A 19,662-nucleotide genomic window follows, 5' to 3' on the forward strand; every position below is an offset into this window, starting at 1 on the left:
CATTCTCCCCTTGCCTTCCCAATATTATGGCCTCAACTCCCAGACTACTGCCCACCGAAATAGACCGGAGGCTTATTTACTCATTTGCGCTCTCTGTTTAGTTAGTTGAATTCCTTCATCATGGCAACACCCAAATAAGGCAAATTGGTACCGCCCATCATTCAGAAATCCCCTCCCTCCCCGACTTTAAAGATCAAATACCAAAGGCAGCACAGACAGCAAATAATAATCAAATTCTCTCTTCTTTCAGCATGTGAAAACCTTGTCAGTTTCTCGAAATCCGAGCCAGGTCTATTCAAACGCCATCAACTTCTGCCAGTGCGCGATTTGAAGCTTTTGGTTCGAGACTATACAGTAAGTTCTACAGAGTGCGGAGTCTGCGGGATGTTTTAACTGATATTCTCCCGCCGCATAGCCAATCGCAAAAAATGCCTTGACAATCCTTATAAATCTTTCAGCCGACGAAGAGATATTGGCTGATCTTGCGAATGATGACCCCTTCGTGGATACCCTTCTCGTCAAATTGACTGTAGGTGCTCCTTGCCCAATGCTTTTCCTCGCTTAAACTTCTCAAACGATGGAAAGAATACAATGCCCCGAAACAGCATTTGTACTGATATATATGGAGCAGAATATCAAAGAGCCAAACGCAGATGATGTCTCCATGTTACTTGCCAACCTTGCGAAGTCCAACAAAATAAGTCGGCTTCTTACATTGAAGCGAAAAATCCCAGAGTCCGTGTCTAGCTCAGCTTTTGCCATTGATCAACTGATGGATTGTTTTGTGAAAGGCGCAGAGGGTGCTCTCAACAAACATGCCAATTATGATTATCTCTCATATCTGTTTGCCGATCTCTCGAAATCTGAAGAGGGCCGGGCATATTTTACGTCTAGACAGGACTACGATGACGTTGTACCTGTCACGAAGCTGACTGTCTTTACAGAGCACAAGAGCACGGTACGAAGAAAGGGAGTTGCATCAACCATCAAAAACGTTGCATTCGACGTCCCTTTCCATTCCGTGCTCCTCTCCGAAGATGGTGCTAACATCTTACCTTACATACTGCTGCCAATTGCTGGACCTGAAGAGTTTTCCGACGAAGATTCAATGGACATGCTAGCGGACCTTCAATTGCTCCCGCCAGACAAAAAGAGAGACAGTGACCACAGCATTATTGTCACCCATCTCGAAACTCTTTTGTTGCTCACAACAACACGAGAAGGGCGAGCTATCATGAGGGCAATTAAAGTCTACCCAATCATCCGTGAGTGCCATCTCCAGGTTGATAACGAGGAGGTCCAAGAGGCTTGCGACAGGCTGGTTCAGGTTATAATGCGCGACGAAGAGGGTGAAGAAAGCACAAATGCATTGCAGGAAAATGGCGTCAACACAAATGGTCAGCGACAAGAAGATGAGGAAGAGAAGGTTGTGGAGCTGTTTTGAGTGGAAGCCATCCGTCATAAGGAGATTGTAGGAGAATAAAGAGCATTTCATTGGAGTACCCATCATTTGATTCCTCCAATATTAATGAGAATCGTCGGTGATAAGGGATATGTAATGTGCATAAACTTTGCGAAATGCCTGGTTGTAGTGAAGCAATCCTGAGGTTCTTTTAGAATTTCCGACTCAGCTGGCTTCCGGGGGTATAACTACAAACTGCGACGTACGTATAAACCGCGGGCTCTAGTTCAGCCTAGCACTCTGTCTGCCAGGCTGTAGAGTACCCGGGTATAGGGACAACGGTACTAGTACCGATCGAGCAAGAAGCATTGAGATACAAAACAATATGATAGCCTAGAACGGCATACGAGGTTGGTCGTTGTGGATGTTAGGATTTATATTCATTTGCTTTAATAAAAAGGTCATATAAACCTGGTAAGTTGCCTGAACTTAAATGCGCCTATGGTGACGATTGTTGATCGCCAACCTAAGGTCTTGGTGTATGAAAATAAGATTGATACATTTTCAAGGTCTGTCTGCACTATATGTGGCGATGATTTAGGTAGACGAACGAGTGTTGGTTTGGGTTGTTTCCCACTTGAATCCGTGCGCGATATCTTCTAGCATTCATGGGTTGATACACTACCAGACAGCAACGCGAAGGGTCCGCTAGCCATTCAGCTTCATAATTGAAAAGACTCCAGCGCTAGATCAAGTGAATGGTGGATGAGCGTAAGACAATGGTATAAAATGCCCCCCAAGATATTGTGGCTAGCACGGGTTGGTTATATTGAGCTACATCCCATGACATTACATACGACTCGACTCGATGTAATGGAGCCGACAATTGGGTAGAAGCGACTGACCGATTTATTCCAAGAGGCTTTTGTCACCCGAGTGGAGACAATTCGGATATAGAGAGATCAAAAGGAGCTATAGAGTCTTTTGAAGATTGAACATGAATGCGCCAGAATGTGCTAAGGTGAGAGTACAATGAATATAGAACGTGGAGTTTTACTGTAAATCCGTAGAGAACGTCACTATTATCAATAAACAGTGAATAAATTGGTGGTCTCTCGATTCTACTGGAAATCCCTGAAAGAATCCCAAGCCTAGGCTGTTTCAATTCGCAAAGCGAGAGAAAGAAAGAAAGAAAGGACGCCGTGATTGACCACCGGCATGATTATCTAAGCGGTCCGGCGCGGTCTTGAGAGTCGAACCACATCCAACTCACCCGGCACTTCATTGCTGAACCACCTCAAAGCCCAAGCCGATATCGTCTACTTTTTCTTTCCTTTCTTTTGGTTCTGCTCTGTCTTGACTGCCAGAAGCAATTAATTCCGGGACCCTGAGGGTCAGCCGCCCTTCATAGGAGCCTTTCATCTGCAGTTTTGCGAATTCTCAAGGCGCGCAATTCACATCAGCTCTACCATGACTACCCCTACAAACAACCCAAATTCACGAACACCAACGGGATCAAATGGCCCTCCGCCGATGAGAATCCGCCGCCCAAGGGTGGCAGATCCTTTGGTGCGGCCAAGGAAGAAGCCTACTGCCGCCAAACCGCCTGGGTTGGCATCCTCTGGGAATGGTGCAGCCTCGAAACCATTCCCGGTGCGAGCAGCTGGATCCATTCCTGCCCCCGCCCATCAGACCGACAAAGGGAAACTTCAGTCGCCTTCGAACCATTTCTCAGCAAACGGATTCAGCGGCCCTCTGTTATCCGAGACTTACGTGGATTACCCCCTTGTCACCACCAAGCGCGAGCTACGAGAGGGCTTAAAGCATCACATTGCCAGGTTTGCGTCGAAAAAACCCGTTGACCCCCGCGACGAGCGCCAGTTCACCCGACCAGTTAGGCTTCAGCGCCGTGACCCCCGGGCAAAGTCACATGCGGTAGGCACGGATAAAGGCATCCAGAAATCCCCGGGTGAATTCGGCAACCAAGTGGATGATGCCGAACGCGAGGAGCTGGAGGTTAGGAAGGCAGCGCGGGAGAAAGAGCGTGCGGAAAATCTGGCCCAAATAGCGCCCTCTGTCGGATCTACAGCGAAGAGAGCGAATGCCCCCAAACAAAAAACACAGCAGGTCTCAAAAACAGACATGACGCCCGACGAGATAGCTAGAACACGAATCAAGTACGAAGAAGCGCTACCCTGGCACTTGGAGGATTTCGACAACAAGAACGTTTGGGTCGGTAACTATGAAGCCGCCTTATCAGAAACCCACGCAATCTTTGTGCTTGAAAACACGGGCAAAATGAGAATGATACCAGTTGAGAAGTGGTACAGGTTCAATGCCAAAAATCAATTCAAGGCTCTTACGATAGAAGAGGCGGAGAAATTCATGGCAAAGAAGGTGAAAGATCCGAGATGGTTTATGGAGAAGCAGCAGGAGCTTGCCCAACGAAAGGAATTGGATCAGTTCGCGAAGCAGCGGAAAGTGTACGCTGGCAAACAAGGCGTCCCAGGTGGTGCCGAAGGCTTAGAAGCCGGCGAGATGGATTTCGAAGAAGACAGATTCGCTGATGACGAGGAACATGATGATTTGTTCAATGAGGACGAAGATGCGAAGGCTGCCGAAAAAAGGATCAAGCAAGATCAGCTGAAGGCGAACGTGTTCGATTTGAAAGAAGAAAAGGAATACGAGCAAGAGGAGTTGCGAGAGAGAAAGGAAAAAGAAGCTCGTCGGGTTCAGGGGAAGAAAGTGAGGAAGGCTCTCCAGAAGAGAGAGAAGAACTACGACTACAGCAGTGGGTCTGACGTTAACCCCTACTCCGATGAAGAGGTAAGTTGTTTGTTTTGCTTTTATCTTTTTTCATTAGTTTTTGCACCTCCATCCTTCGATTGATCTCCTGCTGATGTATGTTATGCAGAGCTCCGACGAGAGCGAGGCCGAGCGGCTTAAAGAAGAAGAGCGAAAGGCCGAGGAAGAGAAGAACAAAAAAGATACAGCGACGTCTTCAAAGGGTGGAAACACCCCTTCAGGTCGTCCCAAACATGTCGATCCTCTCAAAAAAGGCTCGGCGACTGCAACACGGAGACGACTCGGGTCACCCAATGTTTCTGACGCGAGTGGTACGGACACCTCCCGTAAGAAGGGCAAAAGCAAGCATGCCTCGTCCCAGCCTACGCCTCAGCCTAGTTCTCGCCCTATGTCGCCAATGGCGTCAGCTGCCTCTGTAAGTTTTGGTATCACAGCCTCTTCGGACCAGCAACTGATGTACTTCAGATTAGCAAAAAGCGCGTTCGAAACGGACCAGGTGCTGGATCCACCAGCGACTTGGATCCTGGTGCAGGTTCGGGTGGTGAGATGAGTGAGAGTGGGAAGACCAAAAAGCTTAAGCTCAACCCCCCTTCCTTGGCCTCTCGTGGTGGAACACCTCAAGGGTCACGAGCAGCCAGCCCGACGCCTCTGGCCAGCCGAAGTTTTTCAGGAAGCCGGGCTAGCAGTCCAGAACCATTGAAAGGTAATTACAGGCCAATATGAAGAATTCCTGGGGTCCATCATCTAACTAACACATGTAGGCCAAACCCGTGTATCCATTACCGGGGTTTCTAGCAACCAAACCTTTCCTACACCTGCAGAGATCCATGCCGCTATTCCTCAGTCTGGCATTCTTAGCAGCGACCTACTGAAAATATTCCGCCCTCGCATTGGAGATTCCAAGGAAAACCACCGGAGATTTATAGCAATTGTGAAAGACGTCGGTGTTTATGGAAAAGAGGATCGTCTTTTACGGCCCGGTGCTCTGAAAGACGGTGGGGAATGAAGGTGAAATCACATCAATGTCGCTCAACATTGAGATGACTAAGATGCGTTTTGTTTCAGCGTTCGCGCACCCCAAACCATTGCGATAGAGTGACCTTAGGTCTGGAGAGAATTTAATGTAAATTGAAAAGTGGAATTGAAATGCGAAAATACTTCTCAACACCTGGCGCTAAGACAAAGCATTTTATACTCAACATGAATAAGCACAGTGGAAAGAAAAATAAATGAACATGATATATCCCTGCATCCAGGATGCAAACCAAGGCCGGAATTAGCTAGTCGTGTGGGTAACCGGAGAATCTCAGACTATCCCCGTTTCCTTTACTCAAATTTCTCCCAGTTTGCCAAGATGTGGGCAATACGAGGGGAGTTTGTAAGCCTGTAGACATCTTCAAAGTATTCCTTGGTGATTTCGAATGGACGAGCAGTGACATTCGGAATGTACTTGCCAATCAGCTTGCTCGGGTCGATAGTAGTCCGGTTGATCTTCTTCAGCAGGAATGACCGGAAGGGCTTCACACCGGAGCGGAGGAAAGTGCTGTGGAAAGGAACATCAATTCCCTTGAGAGGGATTGTTGCGAAACCTCGTTCAAGAGAGATAGGAGTGGGTTTCGACTCCGTTTGCTTGACACATTCGTGAATGATACTGACAAGGTGGGCCTTGAGATCTTCTAACGACATGCTCTGCATAAGAGCGGGGATGTCGATGTTCTGCGCCTTGAGATAGTTGAGCAGATTCGTAAGGCAGTCAAGTGCTCGTAGCTGTGAGAGTCAGTGGAAGATTCTTTACGCCCTCTGGGATTGAACTTACATCACCAGCGGCAACATATTGCATGTTAGCCACGTTGTAGTTGACAATTTCCAAGAGCCAGCCTGTTTGCTCGGAGATGTTTTCAACGACATACTGCAAAGCCTGCTCGTTGAAAGTTTTGGAAATGCGGCTTGGATTGACAGCGCACATGGAATAGTTCGAGCGACCCTGCTCATCTCGCTCCACGGCGACTTGCATAGTCAAGCCTCGGTAGAAGACGACGGAGACCAAGCTCTCAATTGGCATGACATCGGCCAGCGCAGCAAGGGCCGAATATTCACCCAGTGAGTGACCGGCAAAACTGCTATCTCTCTGAACGAGGCCTTTGGAGCGCATATCTTCGAAGCTTGCCTTCTCCATCAAAGTAAGAGCTGGCTGCGTGAATTGAGTTGCAGAGAGAAGTCCGGAGGGTGACCGGTAGGTGTAAGAGGATGTGGTCTCATCGACTTCCTTGAATATCTTCTCGGATTTGATCGTGCCATCCGCATTCACAGACTCGAAAGTCATGGACATGTAGTTCTGACGGATAGCCTTTCCACGTGGGCCACCGAAATAGACAGTGAGCTCCTTGGGGTTGTTCTTCACAATGTCAATTATCGAGAGCCCGTAATTCTCGATAAAATGACGATCAGCTCGATCCCAAACTTCACGAGCAACGGGACTGCTGCCATAAAGCTCCATTCCCATGCCTTGCTCCTGCGAGCCTTGTCCCGTAAACACATAGGAAGTGACGGGTTGCTCGACCTCGGCCTCGCCCAGTAGGACCTTGTCCTCGGTTTCCTTGTTGCTAGCCTCAACCTTGATGATTTTGCGACCAGCAATCATACCGACATGCTGTAGTTTCACGGTAATCATGTCATTGGGCAAGACCATGCCGACGAGTGACACATGGAAACCGCGCACACGCCCAATGTTATTTTCAGCCGCCCAAGTCTCAACATAGCTGCGCACAGCAGCACTGGTATACATGCCATGGGTAATGGTACCCGGCAAGTTGGCATAGCTGGAAAAGACACGCGAAACATGGATTGGGTTGTAATCGCCAGAGACACGAGCATAAGTCTCATTCGACGTCGGGGCGCGTAGAACCAATGGCGTTTTGCCGCTAAGAGGGATTGGGTTTTCGAAGTAGACAGGCTGCTCTATCGAGTTTCCGTTGCGCTGAAGGTAGTCGATAACTGGGTTTCCGTGGGAAGTGCCAGCCTCATAGTCGACCGATGCGACTTGAATAATTTCCTTGGTGGGGAGTTCAAGGAGAACTTGGCCAACCGTCTGAACGTGGCTAAAAACGGACTTGTTCTTGAACTTGATCAGACTTTGAAGACGGAAGGTCAGAGTTTGACCAAGGAGCTCAATGTCAGGTTCGTCCATACGGAACCATTCCTTGGAGCGAAGAACAGCCACATCCCTACTGGAAGCAAGGTGAAGCTGCATAGGAACCTCATCCTTGCGCTGGAAAGTGTTTTCAAAGTCCACGTAGGCGCCTCGGTACAGGAACTGACTTGTGACATGCATGATAGGCTTGCCATCCCTCTGGATGGTGCCGCAAACTTCAACCATTTTTCCAGAGTCTTGGTTGATGACCGAATTGATTTGTGCCGTGGTATCCAGCACGTCGCCAACCTTAAGTGGCTGGGCCCCAGGGACCATCTTGAATCCGTTCGACAGGTGGACAAGCTTCAACAGATCTCCATCAATGGTACGAGGGAAGATAGGCTTCGTAATAGCCTTCCAGCCTGCAACAATGGCGAAATCCATAGGAGCAAATACCTCCTTGCCAGGGCGATCGACAAAAGCCTCACCAGTGTTGCCAACAGCATGCACGAAATCGGCAACCGCCTGAGAACTGATTGTCTCACGACCACCAGAGAAGGTCGCGGTCGTGGGGGTATCAAATGGAACATCCTTGTTACCAAACCAGACACGGTAGTAGAATTCCTTGATACGATCGTTGCGACCTTCCATGACCTCTCTGATCGGTGCATATCCGGCCTCGGGGTGATATGTGAACAGGAAACTCAAAGGAACAACGCCAGCTTCAGCAGTTCTCCCTTCGAACAAGGTCAGGCTGATTTGCTGATTCTCGTTCAATTTCACCTCAAGTGTTCTGACCATCTTTCCGGACTGGTACGGTTCTCTGACGGTAATAGACGTCTGGGAAGGATCGTTGGGATGCGTAATTTCAACATACATTCCCGAAGTTGGAGCAACAAGTCGTTTCATTGGATTGGACTGGAACCGATGACCTTGAACAAAGATGTCGGCGAGAAAGAAAGCGTGTCTCCAGGAAAAGGATGAGCCGGCAAGAAGGCTCAACCACCCATCAATGATGGGAAGGTCTGCAGAAGGCGAGGATGATAGCCTATAAGTGACCTTGTTCGAGTCCTCCGAAATGGTGAGGCCTTCAGTTTCAGAACCCTCCGTAGTCTCCTTAAGATGGCCACCAAAATATTCTATGGCAGGAATCTTCGACTCGTCACCGGCGTACACATCCTTGATCAAGCTCTGGATATGCCCCTGATGAATGCCATCCAGAATATCTTGCACTGGTTGGTCGATCACATTTGAGAACTTAGCGGCCATCGGACCCTGGAGAATGCAGGTTCTTCCAACATCTTGATCAACAACGGCCTCCAAATCCTCGCTCTGCCAAAGGGAATCCTTCTTGAACCAATATTCGAAGTTATCATCCAAGGAAGGAACAAATGGAACTGGCTTTTGCCCACGTCGTTGGCATAGAAGGAGGAAATGCTGAACGTCCTGGGCGTTGATGAGCTGCGAAGCTGACTCAGGGTATGCCGCCAAGATATTATCGATCGCCGGGTAGGGGGTGTTCAACTCCGAGTAATTTTGAAGCAGAGAGGGCTGGCCCTCGGAGCCCGTAAAACGCTCTTCGACTCGGCGAATGAAATCACCAGTCAGTTTCTTCAGCGAGTCATCAATCCATCGTGATTCATGCTTGACGTACATGAGATCCACCATACGATGAACGACCTCAGTGTAAGTCATATCTTCCAAGTCAACGGTTTCGCCGGCCGCGTTGCGGCCAAACCACACCTTGTGGAAATCGTCGTTGAGTTTCTGAATGATGTAGTTGCGCTGCTTCTTGAGCTCAGGCACACGCTTCGCCTTGTCAAGCTTGAAGATCTTCTGGTCCATTTCGTGCCAGAATTTAACACCTCTTGTGGCAAGTTTGTGAATTGGCTCGCCCATCTCAGAAAGGACCGTGAGCACGCCACCAGCGGGACCGCTGTATGTCTTTTCCCAATCCTTATCGTCAAGACCAGGGGCATCAGCAATGGCCTTCTTGGCGTTCTTGGACGTATGTGCCTCCTTAGCGATCATCATGCGACTACCAAACAAGCAACCGTCGAAGGGCATAGGCGGGTATCCGAAGGAAGACGACCAGATACCAGAAAGATACGGGTAAGTATCTTCAGACCCACCGAAGCCACTGCCAGCAACAAGAACGATGTTGTCGCAGCGTCGGATACGAGTGTACATTTGGAGAACAGGCTGGTGGAAATCCTCAAATGAATGGTGACCTCCACCCCGACCTCCAGTCCATTGGAGGATAACCGGGAACTTGGGGTTCGCCTTCGCGATATTGATGACTTGTTGGATGGCGTCGACAGATCCAGGTTTGAAAGCAATGTGCTTAATTCCGAGAGTCTCGATGTACTCATTGGCAACTTCGATAGAAGGAACTCCGGCACCGATTGTAAGACCTTCGATGGGTACACCGTCTGCCCTCAGCTTCCCAATCAAGGGTATCTGCCAGGCCATGGCGCGAGGATTGACATAAATCAAGTTGACCGTGATACCACGGCCGGGGGGGATCGCCTTCTCGATCTTGGAGACAGCCTCGGTCATCGTCTTGGCATTGTAATAACCACCACCAGCGAGTTCAACATGGTAGCCCGCATTCATGATCGCAGCAACGAAATCCCATGGAACAGTAGTCGGTGTCATTCCAGCAACCATGATTGGGGGAATACCAAGGATCCGACTCATCTTCGTATCAACGAAGGTCTGACCGGTCTTGTTTTTCACCAGGCGAGGCCCATGCTCTTTGACCCAGTCAATGGCAAAGTTAACCGAATCTTCGTCGCGATCGAAGAGCTCTGGCTTGTAGCCAATTTCGGCATTGGGACCATCCATAGCCCCAGCAAGTACAACACGAACACCAGTTCCATCCTTGTTTCGGTTCGTAAGCACTCCGAGACCAGAAATTCCGCCCGGACCAAAATCAACAATATGAGTAGCTTCGGGAAAGACGGTTGCCTGTTCCCAGTTGACCGCATCATGAGTTATCATGCGAACCAGCTCGGGGACAATGTTTGCATCTCCAAGCTTCTTCAAATCGTCGCCGCTTTTGGTGCCATAGACTGGAATGTTCAGGGATTTGGCGGGGATCTCAATATCCTCCAAATCCTCCAGAATGCGATCATATGCCGAAGCCAGGTATTGACTGTGGAAGGGAGCGGTGATGGGAAGGAATCGGTTGACAAATCGGACCTTCCGCTGTGTGAAGGGAACACGATTCTGGTCTAATCCAGTCGGGGCCTTGACCTTGCGGAGACGGAGGTTCAGACCGTACAGGGAGAGCGGTGGTCCGGTAACGACAAAGTTGCGAGCACTGTTGACCAGAGAGATGGAGATGTGGCGATCCTCGGGAAGGTGTTGATTGGTGGTATCAATGTGTTCCTGAACAGCGGATCTGGGAAGATCGCGGATCGAAAGCATAGGAGTCGGGTTGCCTTCACCATTTTCAATGGAATCTTGCAATACCGATGGAGCAATGGATGTACGGGGGTAGGCTTGTTGACTGCGCAGACCGATCCAGAAGAGCATTGTCAGTACATCCTTCGCGGCCTTCTCAAAGCTTTCCCAGGTAGTTGTCGATGCGATTGCTGCGGCAGTGACAATACCCTGAGAATGACCCGTTGTGCCATTGAATCTCTCCAGGATCTCTCCGGGCTCTCTTCCAAGAACCTTGCAGGTGACCACAAAGTGTGCCAGCTGAACCAAGCCAATTAGCGGAAGACTCACGGGGGCCGAAACCAGGTAGTCTGTGTCTGGCTGAGAATCGCTATCCTGGAGCCAATGGAGAATATCCAGGCCCTTCGGATACAACTTGCTGGCTTCGGGCTCACGCGACAGGGACTGCAGCAACTCCGCCGACGAGGTAATCAAGTCATCCACAAAGGATGAGTAAGTGGAGTAGATTTCCCTGAGTTCATCAAAGTATTCTTCAATGTTGCCTTGGCCGCCGAAGACGGTGTAGATGCTTGCTTTCTCGTCCGAGGCGGCACGGAACAGCGCGGAATCGTAAGGCTTGGTGGGACGACCAGCAGCAGCTCTGCCGGCGTAGTATGCTTCCACGACAGACACTTTCTTGGACGTAATACCCGGAAGACTGGCGATGACTGCATGAACGTCGTTGCCACGCATGAATGCCCGCTCGAATTCATTGAGGGCAAGCTTCAGGACCTCTAAATACGTCCCCTGCGCATCATCCTCGCCTTCCTCAACCTCGTGGGCAACATGTCCAATGTATCTGGCCACAAGCTCCGCTACCGAGGAGGGCTCGTCGTCTTGGGCAAGCTCGTCCGTCGGCTCAGGAAGCGAGGCTGTGAAAACGTCTTTCAATTGAGAGGCGTGGAAGTGAAGAGAAGTCGGCACAAGGAAGGAGAATTCGAGGGATCCATGAGACAGGATCAGTGGCCGCAGCGACTGCGATGAGCGTGGAGTATTGATTCCCGTCTGGGGTCCGGTGGATGTCCCGTACATCTTCTCGTGATCTCGTATCTACTTTTTGCTTTTGAAGTAAAATTTAGCTTTCTTTCCTCTTGAGCTCGTGAGTTAGAGGACGTACCGGTTTTCGTAAAGTTGAAAGCTGTATCTCTAGCTGTTCCTAATCAAATCTGGTTTAGGATCATATGTTGGTCCACCCTTGACCGCGTCTTTTTTTTTTCAATCGAAAAAAGACCAAAAAAAAAAGGTCGGATACTGCCTGTAGAAACAGGACTTGAATAATAGAATATAAGGGGGGGAGGAATTGAAGAAAAAGTGGTATTATAGCAAGTAAATAATATTAATGTGCACGAAGGGAAAGGAGAAAAGGTTCCCGGTGGAGGGAATTGAGACTGCTATGAAATGATAATGGCCGATTTGGGAGGGGGAGAGGAATAAAAAAAAAAGGCCAAAAAAAAAAAAGGTCACCGAATAATACTTACCATCCACGCAAGTCATGGTATTGGACGGAACACACTGTTGAACTGATGGGCGGAGAAGAACCCGCACTTTTGCGCTGGTTGAATGAGAACCCGCCAGATAGGGTATAGCGCTGGGCGGAAACCTCCCCAAAGGTCCGAAACGGTTGGGCTGGACCCGGCGGATGGTAACAATACCGGCCCTCCGGCTGTATTCGTCGGTATCAGAAAGGTACCTAATCGCTAGGCATCTCACCTACTTTTCTATCACAACTATATCACAACAACAACTGTAGTTACTCTGTAAACAAGGGGACGGACACGTTCAATGATTTTTCTTTTCTTTTCTAGAAAGATCCAGATTTCGGGAGATTAGGTATTGTCATTCAAACGGAACGTTACCCCGCAGTTAAAAGCCCTTGGGCACTCTCAGGTCTTTACATTGGATACACTGCTTTAGGTGGGTAAGTGAACAGGTGTATCTGCAGATCGATCATATAGAGTCATATATGATATATCATAACTAGTCAATCCCCATTAGAAATGTTGGTCAACGACAAGAGCGGGTAAATATTCAATGAACTTCGAATATAAGTCAAGAAATCTATCTCCTTCAGATCTACTCGAGCACGGTACTTATCCGTTCAGAATGCTAGACATGCTCCATCATGCACGTTGAACCCAAGCGACGCTATAGGAGAGGAATGGGAAAGTCAATCCTTTCTTGGAACGGGAAGTCCTTATGGAAGATATCTGGATAGCAGACCATCATGCAGCGTGATCACCGGGGGCAGCGTATGTAGTATTCAATTCCTTGTGAGAAATGAATGTACAGAGTACAGTAGGTAGTAACTACCCTGGAGTACTCCAGAGTACTCCGTAGTTAACAGCAGGATCCTGAAAGATGACTAATCCCCATTGTGCGGTAGGGCGTGTACTCGTGGTTATACTCCGTACGTATGTACAGTACTGGCCGTAATGGAAAGTGACCCACGGCGGCGGAGGGAACTAACCACTTGACTATGGACTGCGGTGCTCTTTTCCTCCCGCCCCAACACCCACCAAAAGCTCAGCAATCGGGAGCATCGTGCTTCTCTCTCCGTCTTCACTTCTACTCTCTTTTGACATTTCCCAATTGGCATTGTTCACTTCTAGTTCGCTGGTATATATTTTTCCCCACTGTCTGTGGTTCCAGCTGAGTGGGCTTTAGCGATTCCCACTTGGAGACGGTGTGCAGTGAAGTTTTAAGTCATTACAGTATGTTAGGCCCGTTCCCTTTTTTTTTTTTTTTTCCACTTCACCCCAATACTATCTCCGTCCTGTATACCATTGGGCTTGATCCAGAACATTAATCTAGAACGAGGTTGATGAATCCCACATTTCTTCAAATGCTTTACTGACTGGTGCATATTTGGACAGCTTTTTTTCCCTTTCACCTTATTAAATAGATCTTTCTAATCACTTCTCGCTCTGTTTCTTCCCTTAGCGGCCGCCGTCAGTTTGAGAATCATTGTTCACGAAGCGACGTCTAAAATCGGACGTGTGCTTTCTTTTCACTTATCTATCCCATACTTTCAATCAACTTCACCATGCGCCCGGAAGTTGAACAGGAGCTTGCTCATACCTTGCTGGTTGAGCTTTTGGCTTACCAGTTTGCCTCGCCGGTGAGATGGATCGAGACTCAAGATGTTGTTCTCGCAGAACAACGAACAGAACGGATTGTCGAAATTGGCCCGGCAGACACATTGGGTGGCATGGCTAGGCGAACGATTGCGTCTAAATATGAAGCATATGACGCCGCAACGTCGGTGCAGCGCCAAATACTCTGCTACAACAAGGATGCCAAGGAGATATACTATGACGTGGATCCTATAGAGGAGGAAGCGGAAGTTGAAACAGCACCTGCATCCAGTGCCCCGGCACCTGCTGCTCCCGCGGCCGCAGCGGCACCCGCAGCGGCAGCACCGCCACCTCCCAGCGCCGGCCCGGCAGCAGCAGTCGAGGACACCCCGGTCACGGCAGTCGATATTCTGAGGACCCTCGTAGCACAGAAGTTGAAGAAGGGCTTGTCAGACGTACCTCTGAGCAAGGCTATCAAGGACTTGGTGGGAGGTATGTACACATGATGGGACCAACGATGGTATTCCAAGTACAAGCTAAATTTTCTGCTCGACAGGTAAATCGACACTGCAAAATGAAATCCTCGGAGATCTCGGCAAAGAATTCGGGTCTACGCCAGAAAAACCAGAAGACACGCCCCTCGATGAGTTGGGCGCATCCATGCAAGCGACGTTCAACGGCCAGCTGGGTAAACAGTCTTCCTCTCTCATTGCTCGCCTGGTGTCATCCAAAATGCCTGGTGGCTTTAACATCACGGCTGTCCGCAAATATCTGGAGACACGATGGGGCTTGGGGTCTGGCAGGCAAGATGGTGTTCTTCTCCTCGCTCTAACGATGGAGCCTGCCTCTCGTATCGGATCTGAGCCTGATGCCAAGGCGTATCTTGATGATGTCGCCAACAAGTATGCCGCGAGTGCAGGTATCAACCTTTCTGCCCCGACAAGTGGCGGTGACAGTGGAGGAAATACCGGAGGCATGCTTATGGACCCTGCTGCTATCGATGCATTGACCAAGGATCAACGTGCCCTCTTCAAGCAGCAATTGGAGATCATTGCACGATACTTGAAGATGGACCTGCGTGCCGGCCAAAAGGCATTCATCGACTCTCAGGAAACCCAGAGAACGCTGCAGGCCCAGCTGGATTTGTGGCAGGCTGAACACGGTGATTTTTACGCGTCCGGCATCGAGCCCGCCTTTGACTCGCTGAAGGCACGCGTATACGACTCCTCTTGGAACTGGGCCCGGCAGGATGCCCTGAGCATGTACTACGATATCATCTTTGGCAGACTGAGGGTCGTAGATCGCGAGATTGTGAGCCAGTGTATCCGCATCATGAACCGCTCAAACCCCCTTCTTCTTGAATTCATGCAATACCATATCGACAACTGCCCAACCGACCGGGGTGAGACGTATAAACTCGCCAAGGAGCTGGGCCAGCAACTCATTGAGAACTGCAAGGAGGTTCTGGGTGTATCCCCCGTGTATAAGGATGTTGCTATTCCTACTGGTCCCCAGACCACTATCGATGCGCGAGGAAACATTGGATACCAGGAAGTTCCTCGAGCTAGTGCTCGCAAGCTGGAGCACTACGTTAAGCAGATGGCAGAGGGCGGCCCCATCTCAGAATACAGCAACCGAACCAAGGTGCAAAATGATCTTCGGAGCGTTTATAAGCTGATCAAAAGACAACACCGCCTCTCGAAATCCTCCCAGTTGCAATTCAACACGCTTTACAAGGAAGTAATCCGCGCCTTGAGCATGAACGAGAACCAGATCATGCCGCAAGAAAATGGCAGCTCCAAAAAGTCTGGCCGAAACGGTCTGAAGCGCAACGGAACCCCGCATACAGGCAAGGTGGAAACGATCCCTTTCTTGCACCTGAAGAAGAAGATGGAGCACGGCTGGGAATACAACAAGAAGCTTACGGGTGTCTACCTCGACGTCATGGAATCGGCTGCTCGATCGGGCCTGACATTCCACGGCAAAAATGTTTTGATGACAGGTGCTGGCGCCGGCTCGATTGGTGCTGAGGTTCTGCAGGGCTTGATCAGTGGTGGAGCCAAGGTCGTCGTGACAACTAGTCGGTACTCACGCGAAGTTACCGAGTACTACCAGGCAATGTACGCCCGTTACGGGGGCCGTGGTTCGCAATTGGTTGTGGTTCCTTTCAACCAAGGTAGCAAGCAGGATGTGGAGGCTCTCGTTGATTACATCTATGATGCCAAAAAGGGCCTCGGCTGGGACCTGGACTTTGTCGTCCCGTTTGCCGCAATTCCCGAAAATGGCCGCGAGATTGATTCCATTGACTCCAAATCAGAGCTTGCCCATCGCATCATGTTGACCAACCTTCTGCGACTGCTAGGCTGCATCAAGTCTCAGAAGCAAGCCAATGGCTTCGAGACTCGCCCTGCCCAGGTTATCCTACCCTTGTCCCCCAACCACGGTACTTTCGGAAACGACGGCTTGTATTCTGAGTCGAAGCTCGCTTTGGAGACCCTGTTCAACCGCTGGTACTCCGAAAGCTGGAATAGCTATTTGACTATCTGTGGCGCCGTGATTGGTTGGACTCGTGGTACCGGATTGATGAGTGGGAATAATATGGTCGCTGAAGGAGTCGAAAAACTCGGCGTCCGTACTTTCTCCCAGCAGGAGATGGCCCTCAATCTTCTCGGTCTGATGGCACCTGCAATTGTCAATCTCTGCCAGCTTGACCCGGTTTGGGCCGACCTTAACGGTGGTCTTCAGTTCATCCCTGACCTCAAGGGTCTCATGACCAGCCTTCGCTCCGACATCATGGCGACGAGCGATGTTCGGCAAGCAGTCATTAAGGAAACGGCGATTGAAAACAAGATCGTCAACGGAGAGGACAGTGAAGTACTCTACAAGCGTGTTACTGCAGAGCCTCGCGCCAATATCAAGTTTGAGTTCCCCAACCTACCTGACTGGGATGAAGATATCAAGCCCCTCAACGATTCCCTCAAGGGTATGGTCAACCTGGACAAAGTTGTTGTCGTCACCGGTTTCTCAGAAGTTGGACCTTGGGGAAACTCGCGGACACGCTGGGAAATGGAAGCGCATGGAAAGTTCTCCCTCGAAGGCTGTGTGGAAATGGCTTGGATCATGGGACTCATTAAACATCACAATGGTCCGCTAAAGGGGAAGGCGTATTCCGGCTGGGTCGATTCGAAGACCGGTGAACCCGTGGACGATAAGGATATCAAGGCAAAATATGAGAAGTTCATTCTTGAGCATTCCGGTATTCGTCTTATTGAACCCGAACTGTTCAAGGGTTATGATCCCAAGAAGAAACAGCTGCTCCAGGAGATTGTGATCCAGGAAGACCTGGATCCGTTTGAAGCTTCCAAGGAGACTGCGGAGGAGTTCAAGCGCGAGCATGGCGACAAGGTTGAGATCTTTGAAGTCCCCGAATCAGGAGAGTTCACTGTTCGCCTCAGGAAGGGGGCCACTCTCCTCATCCCCAAGGCCCTCCAGTTCGACCGCCTCGTTGCTGGACAAGTCCCGACCGGCTGGGATGCGAAGAGATATGGTATCCCTGATGATATTATTGAGCAAGTCGATCCGGTCACACTGTTCGTTCTTGTCTGCACTGCGGAGTCGATGCTATCAGCAGGTATCACCGACCCGTACGAATTCTACAAGTACGTTCACCTCTCGGAGGTCGGTAATTGCATTGGTTCTGGTATTGGAGGAACGCATGCCTTGCGGGGTATGTATAAGGATCGTTACCTGGACAAGCCCCTCCAAAAGGACATTCTCCAGGAGTCTTTCATCAACACCATGAGTGCGTGGGTCAACATGCTGCTGCTGTCCTCAACAGGACCTATCAAGACTCCTGTTGGCGCTTGTGCCACCGCTGTCGAGTCCGTTGATATTGGTTATGAGACTATTGTCGAAGGAAAGGCTCGCGTCTGCTTTGTTGGTGGATTCGACGACTTCCAGGAAGAAGGATCGTATGAATTCGCCAATATGAAGGCTACCAGTAATGCCGAGGACGAATTTGCCCATGGCCGCACTCCGCAGGAAATGTCTCGACCCACGACCACCACTCGTGCTGGGTTCATGGAATCCCAAGGCTGCGGTATGCAGCTTATCATGAGTGCACAGCTTGCTTTGGATATGGGCGTTCCCATTCATGGTGTCATTGCTTTGACGACCACAGCCACGGACAAGATCGGGCGCTCTGTTCCTGCTCCGGGCCAGGGTGTTCTTACCACTGCCCGTGAGAACCCCGGCAAGTTCCCTTCGCCGTTGTTGGATATTAAGTATCGCCGCCGACAACTCGATTTGCGGAGAAAGCAGATCAAGGAGTGGCAGGAATCGGAACTGCTGTACCTCCAGGAGGAAGTTGGGGCCATGGCTTCTCAGAACTCCGACTCCTTTGACGTGTCAGAATACATGCAGGAGCGAGCTCAGCACATTGAACGGGAGGCTATTCGACAAGAAAAGGATGCACAGTTCAGCCTTGGAAACAACTTCTGGAAACAAGATTCTCGCATCGCCCCTCTCCGCGGTGCTCTTGCTACATGGGGTCTTACTGTTGATGATATTGGTGTTGCCTCTTTCCACGGAACCTCCACCGTGGCAAATGACAAGAACGAATCCGACGTCATCTGCCAACAGATGAAACACCTGGGCCGTCAGAAGGGTAACGCTCTCTTGGGTATCTTCCAGAAGTATCTCACGGGACATCCGAAGGGTGCAGCTGGCGCATGGATGTTTAACGGATGCTTGCAGGTCTTGGACAGCGGTCTTGTCCCGGGCAATCGCAACGCCGATAATGTTGACAAGGTCATGGAGAAGTTTGATCACATTGTCTACCCCAGCCGCAGCATTCAGACGGATGGAATCAAGGCGTTCTCGGTTACGTCTTTCGGTTTTGGCCAGAAGGGTGCTCAAGTCATTGGCATCCACCCGAAGTATCTGTTTGCAGCCTTGGATCGGGCCCAATTCCACACCTATAAAACCAAGGTCGAGGCCAGACAAAAGAAGGCGTACCGCTTCTTCCACAACGGCTTGATCAACAACAGCATCTTCGTCGCCAAGAACAAAGCGCCGTATGAAGATGACCTTCAAAGCAAGGTTTTCCTCAACCCCGATTACCGCGTGACGATGGACAAGAAGACCTCGGAGCTGAAGTTCCCCACGGCACCTCCCAAGCCCACATATCAAGGTGCCAATAGTACTCGGCAGATGGTGGAGTCGTTGGCCAATGCCAATGTCGCTGACGATTCAAAGATCGGCGTCGACGTTGAGAACATCGACGCGGTCCCTATCGATAACGAGACGTTTGTGGAGAGAAACTTCACTTCCAAGGAGGAGCAGTATTGCCGCCAGGCAGCATCTCCCCGGGCGTCTTTTGCTGGACGTTGGAGTGCAAAGGAGGCTGTTTTCAAGTCTCTCGGCGTCTCCAGTAAAGGTGCCGGAGCTCCACTGAAAGACATCGAGATTGTGAATGATGCTACCGGGGCACCCGTGGTCACTGTAAGTTTCCACTCACGTTTTTGAGATCAAAGAAAACTAATATATCTTCTAGCTCCATGGCGCTGCGGCCGAGGCCGCTCAGCAGAATGGTGTTAAGCAGGTTACTGTCAGCATAAGCCATAGCGATTCCCAGGCCGTTGCTGTTGCCGTTTCGAAGTTTTGAAATCGGCTGATGAGCAATGTGTTTTAAAGATAAATAACTACTGCATGTCTAGAATCTAGTACAAATAATATTTCTTTCTTCTTCCTCTTCCTTGTCAAACCTTCCGGAATATGCCAATCTATTAATAATATTATATTCG

General features: G+C 49.9%; 4 protein-coding genes across 4 annotated transcripts; 3 read left to right on the plus strand and 1 right to left on the minus strand.

Annotated features, from left to right (window-relative positions):
* Window positions 1–577: 577 nt before the first annotated feature.
* On the plus strand, window positions 578–1,444 carry KD926_001681 (protein HGH1; the record flags this gene model as incomplete). Its single annotated transcript, XM_053105254.1, has 1 exon — window positions 578–1,444. The coding sequence occupies one exon, from the start codon at window positions 578–580 to the stop codon at window positions 1,442–1,444; it is 867 nt and encodes a 288-aa protein (XP_052951525.1).
* A 1,428-nt stretch (window positions 1,445–2,872) lies between these two features.
* On the plus strand, window positions 2,873–5,213 carry KD926_001682 (transcription factor IIF subunit TFG1; the record flags this gene model as incomplete). The annotated part of the gene is made up of 4 exons (XM_053105256.1): window positions 2,873–4,228; window positions 4,317–4,622; window positions 4,673–4,910; window positions 4,969–5,213. 4 exons carry the CDS (start codon window positions 2,873–2,875, stop codon window positions 5,211–5,213), a joined length of 2,145 nt encoding a protein of 714 aa, XP_052951526.1.
* A 320-nt stretch (window positions 5,214–5,533) lies between these two features.
* Window positions 5,534–11,816, minus strand: KD926_001683 (tetrafunctional fatty acid synthase subunit FAS1; the record flags this gene model as incomplete). Its single annotated transcript, XM_053105257.1, has 2 exons — window positions 5,534–5,974; window positions 6,024–11,816. 2 exons carry the CDS (start codon window positions 11,814–11,816, stop codon window positions 5,534–5,536), a joined length of 6,234 nt encoding a protein of 2,077 aa, XP_052951527.1.
* A 2,011-nt stretch (window positions 11,817–13,827) lies between these two features.
* KD926_001684 (trifunctional fatty acid synthase subunit FAS2) lies at window positions 13,828–19,523 on the plus strand (the record flags this gene model as incomplete). Its single annotated transcript, XM_053105258.1, has 3 exons — window positions 13,828–14,350; window positions 14,415–19,360; window positions 19,413–19,523. The coding sequence occupies 3 exons, from the start codon at window positions 13,828–13,830 to the stop codon at window positions 19,521–19,523; spliced, it is 5,580 nt and encodes a 1,859-aa protein (XP_052951528.1).
* Window positions 19,524–19,662: the final 139 nt, after the last annotated feature.

Source organism: Aspergillus affinis (assembly GCF_023601865.1).
Source record: "Aspergillus affinis strain CMG 70 chromosome Unknown NODE_134_length_96610_cov_85_904478, whole genome shotgun sequence".
Lineage (NCBI taxonomy): Eukaryota > Fungi > Ascomycota > Eurotiomycetes > Eurotiales > Aspergillaceae > Aspergillus > Aspergillus affinis.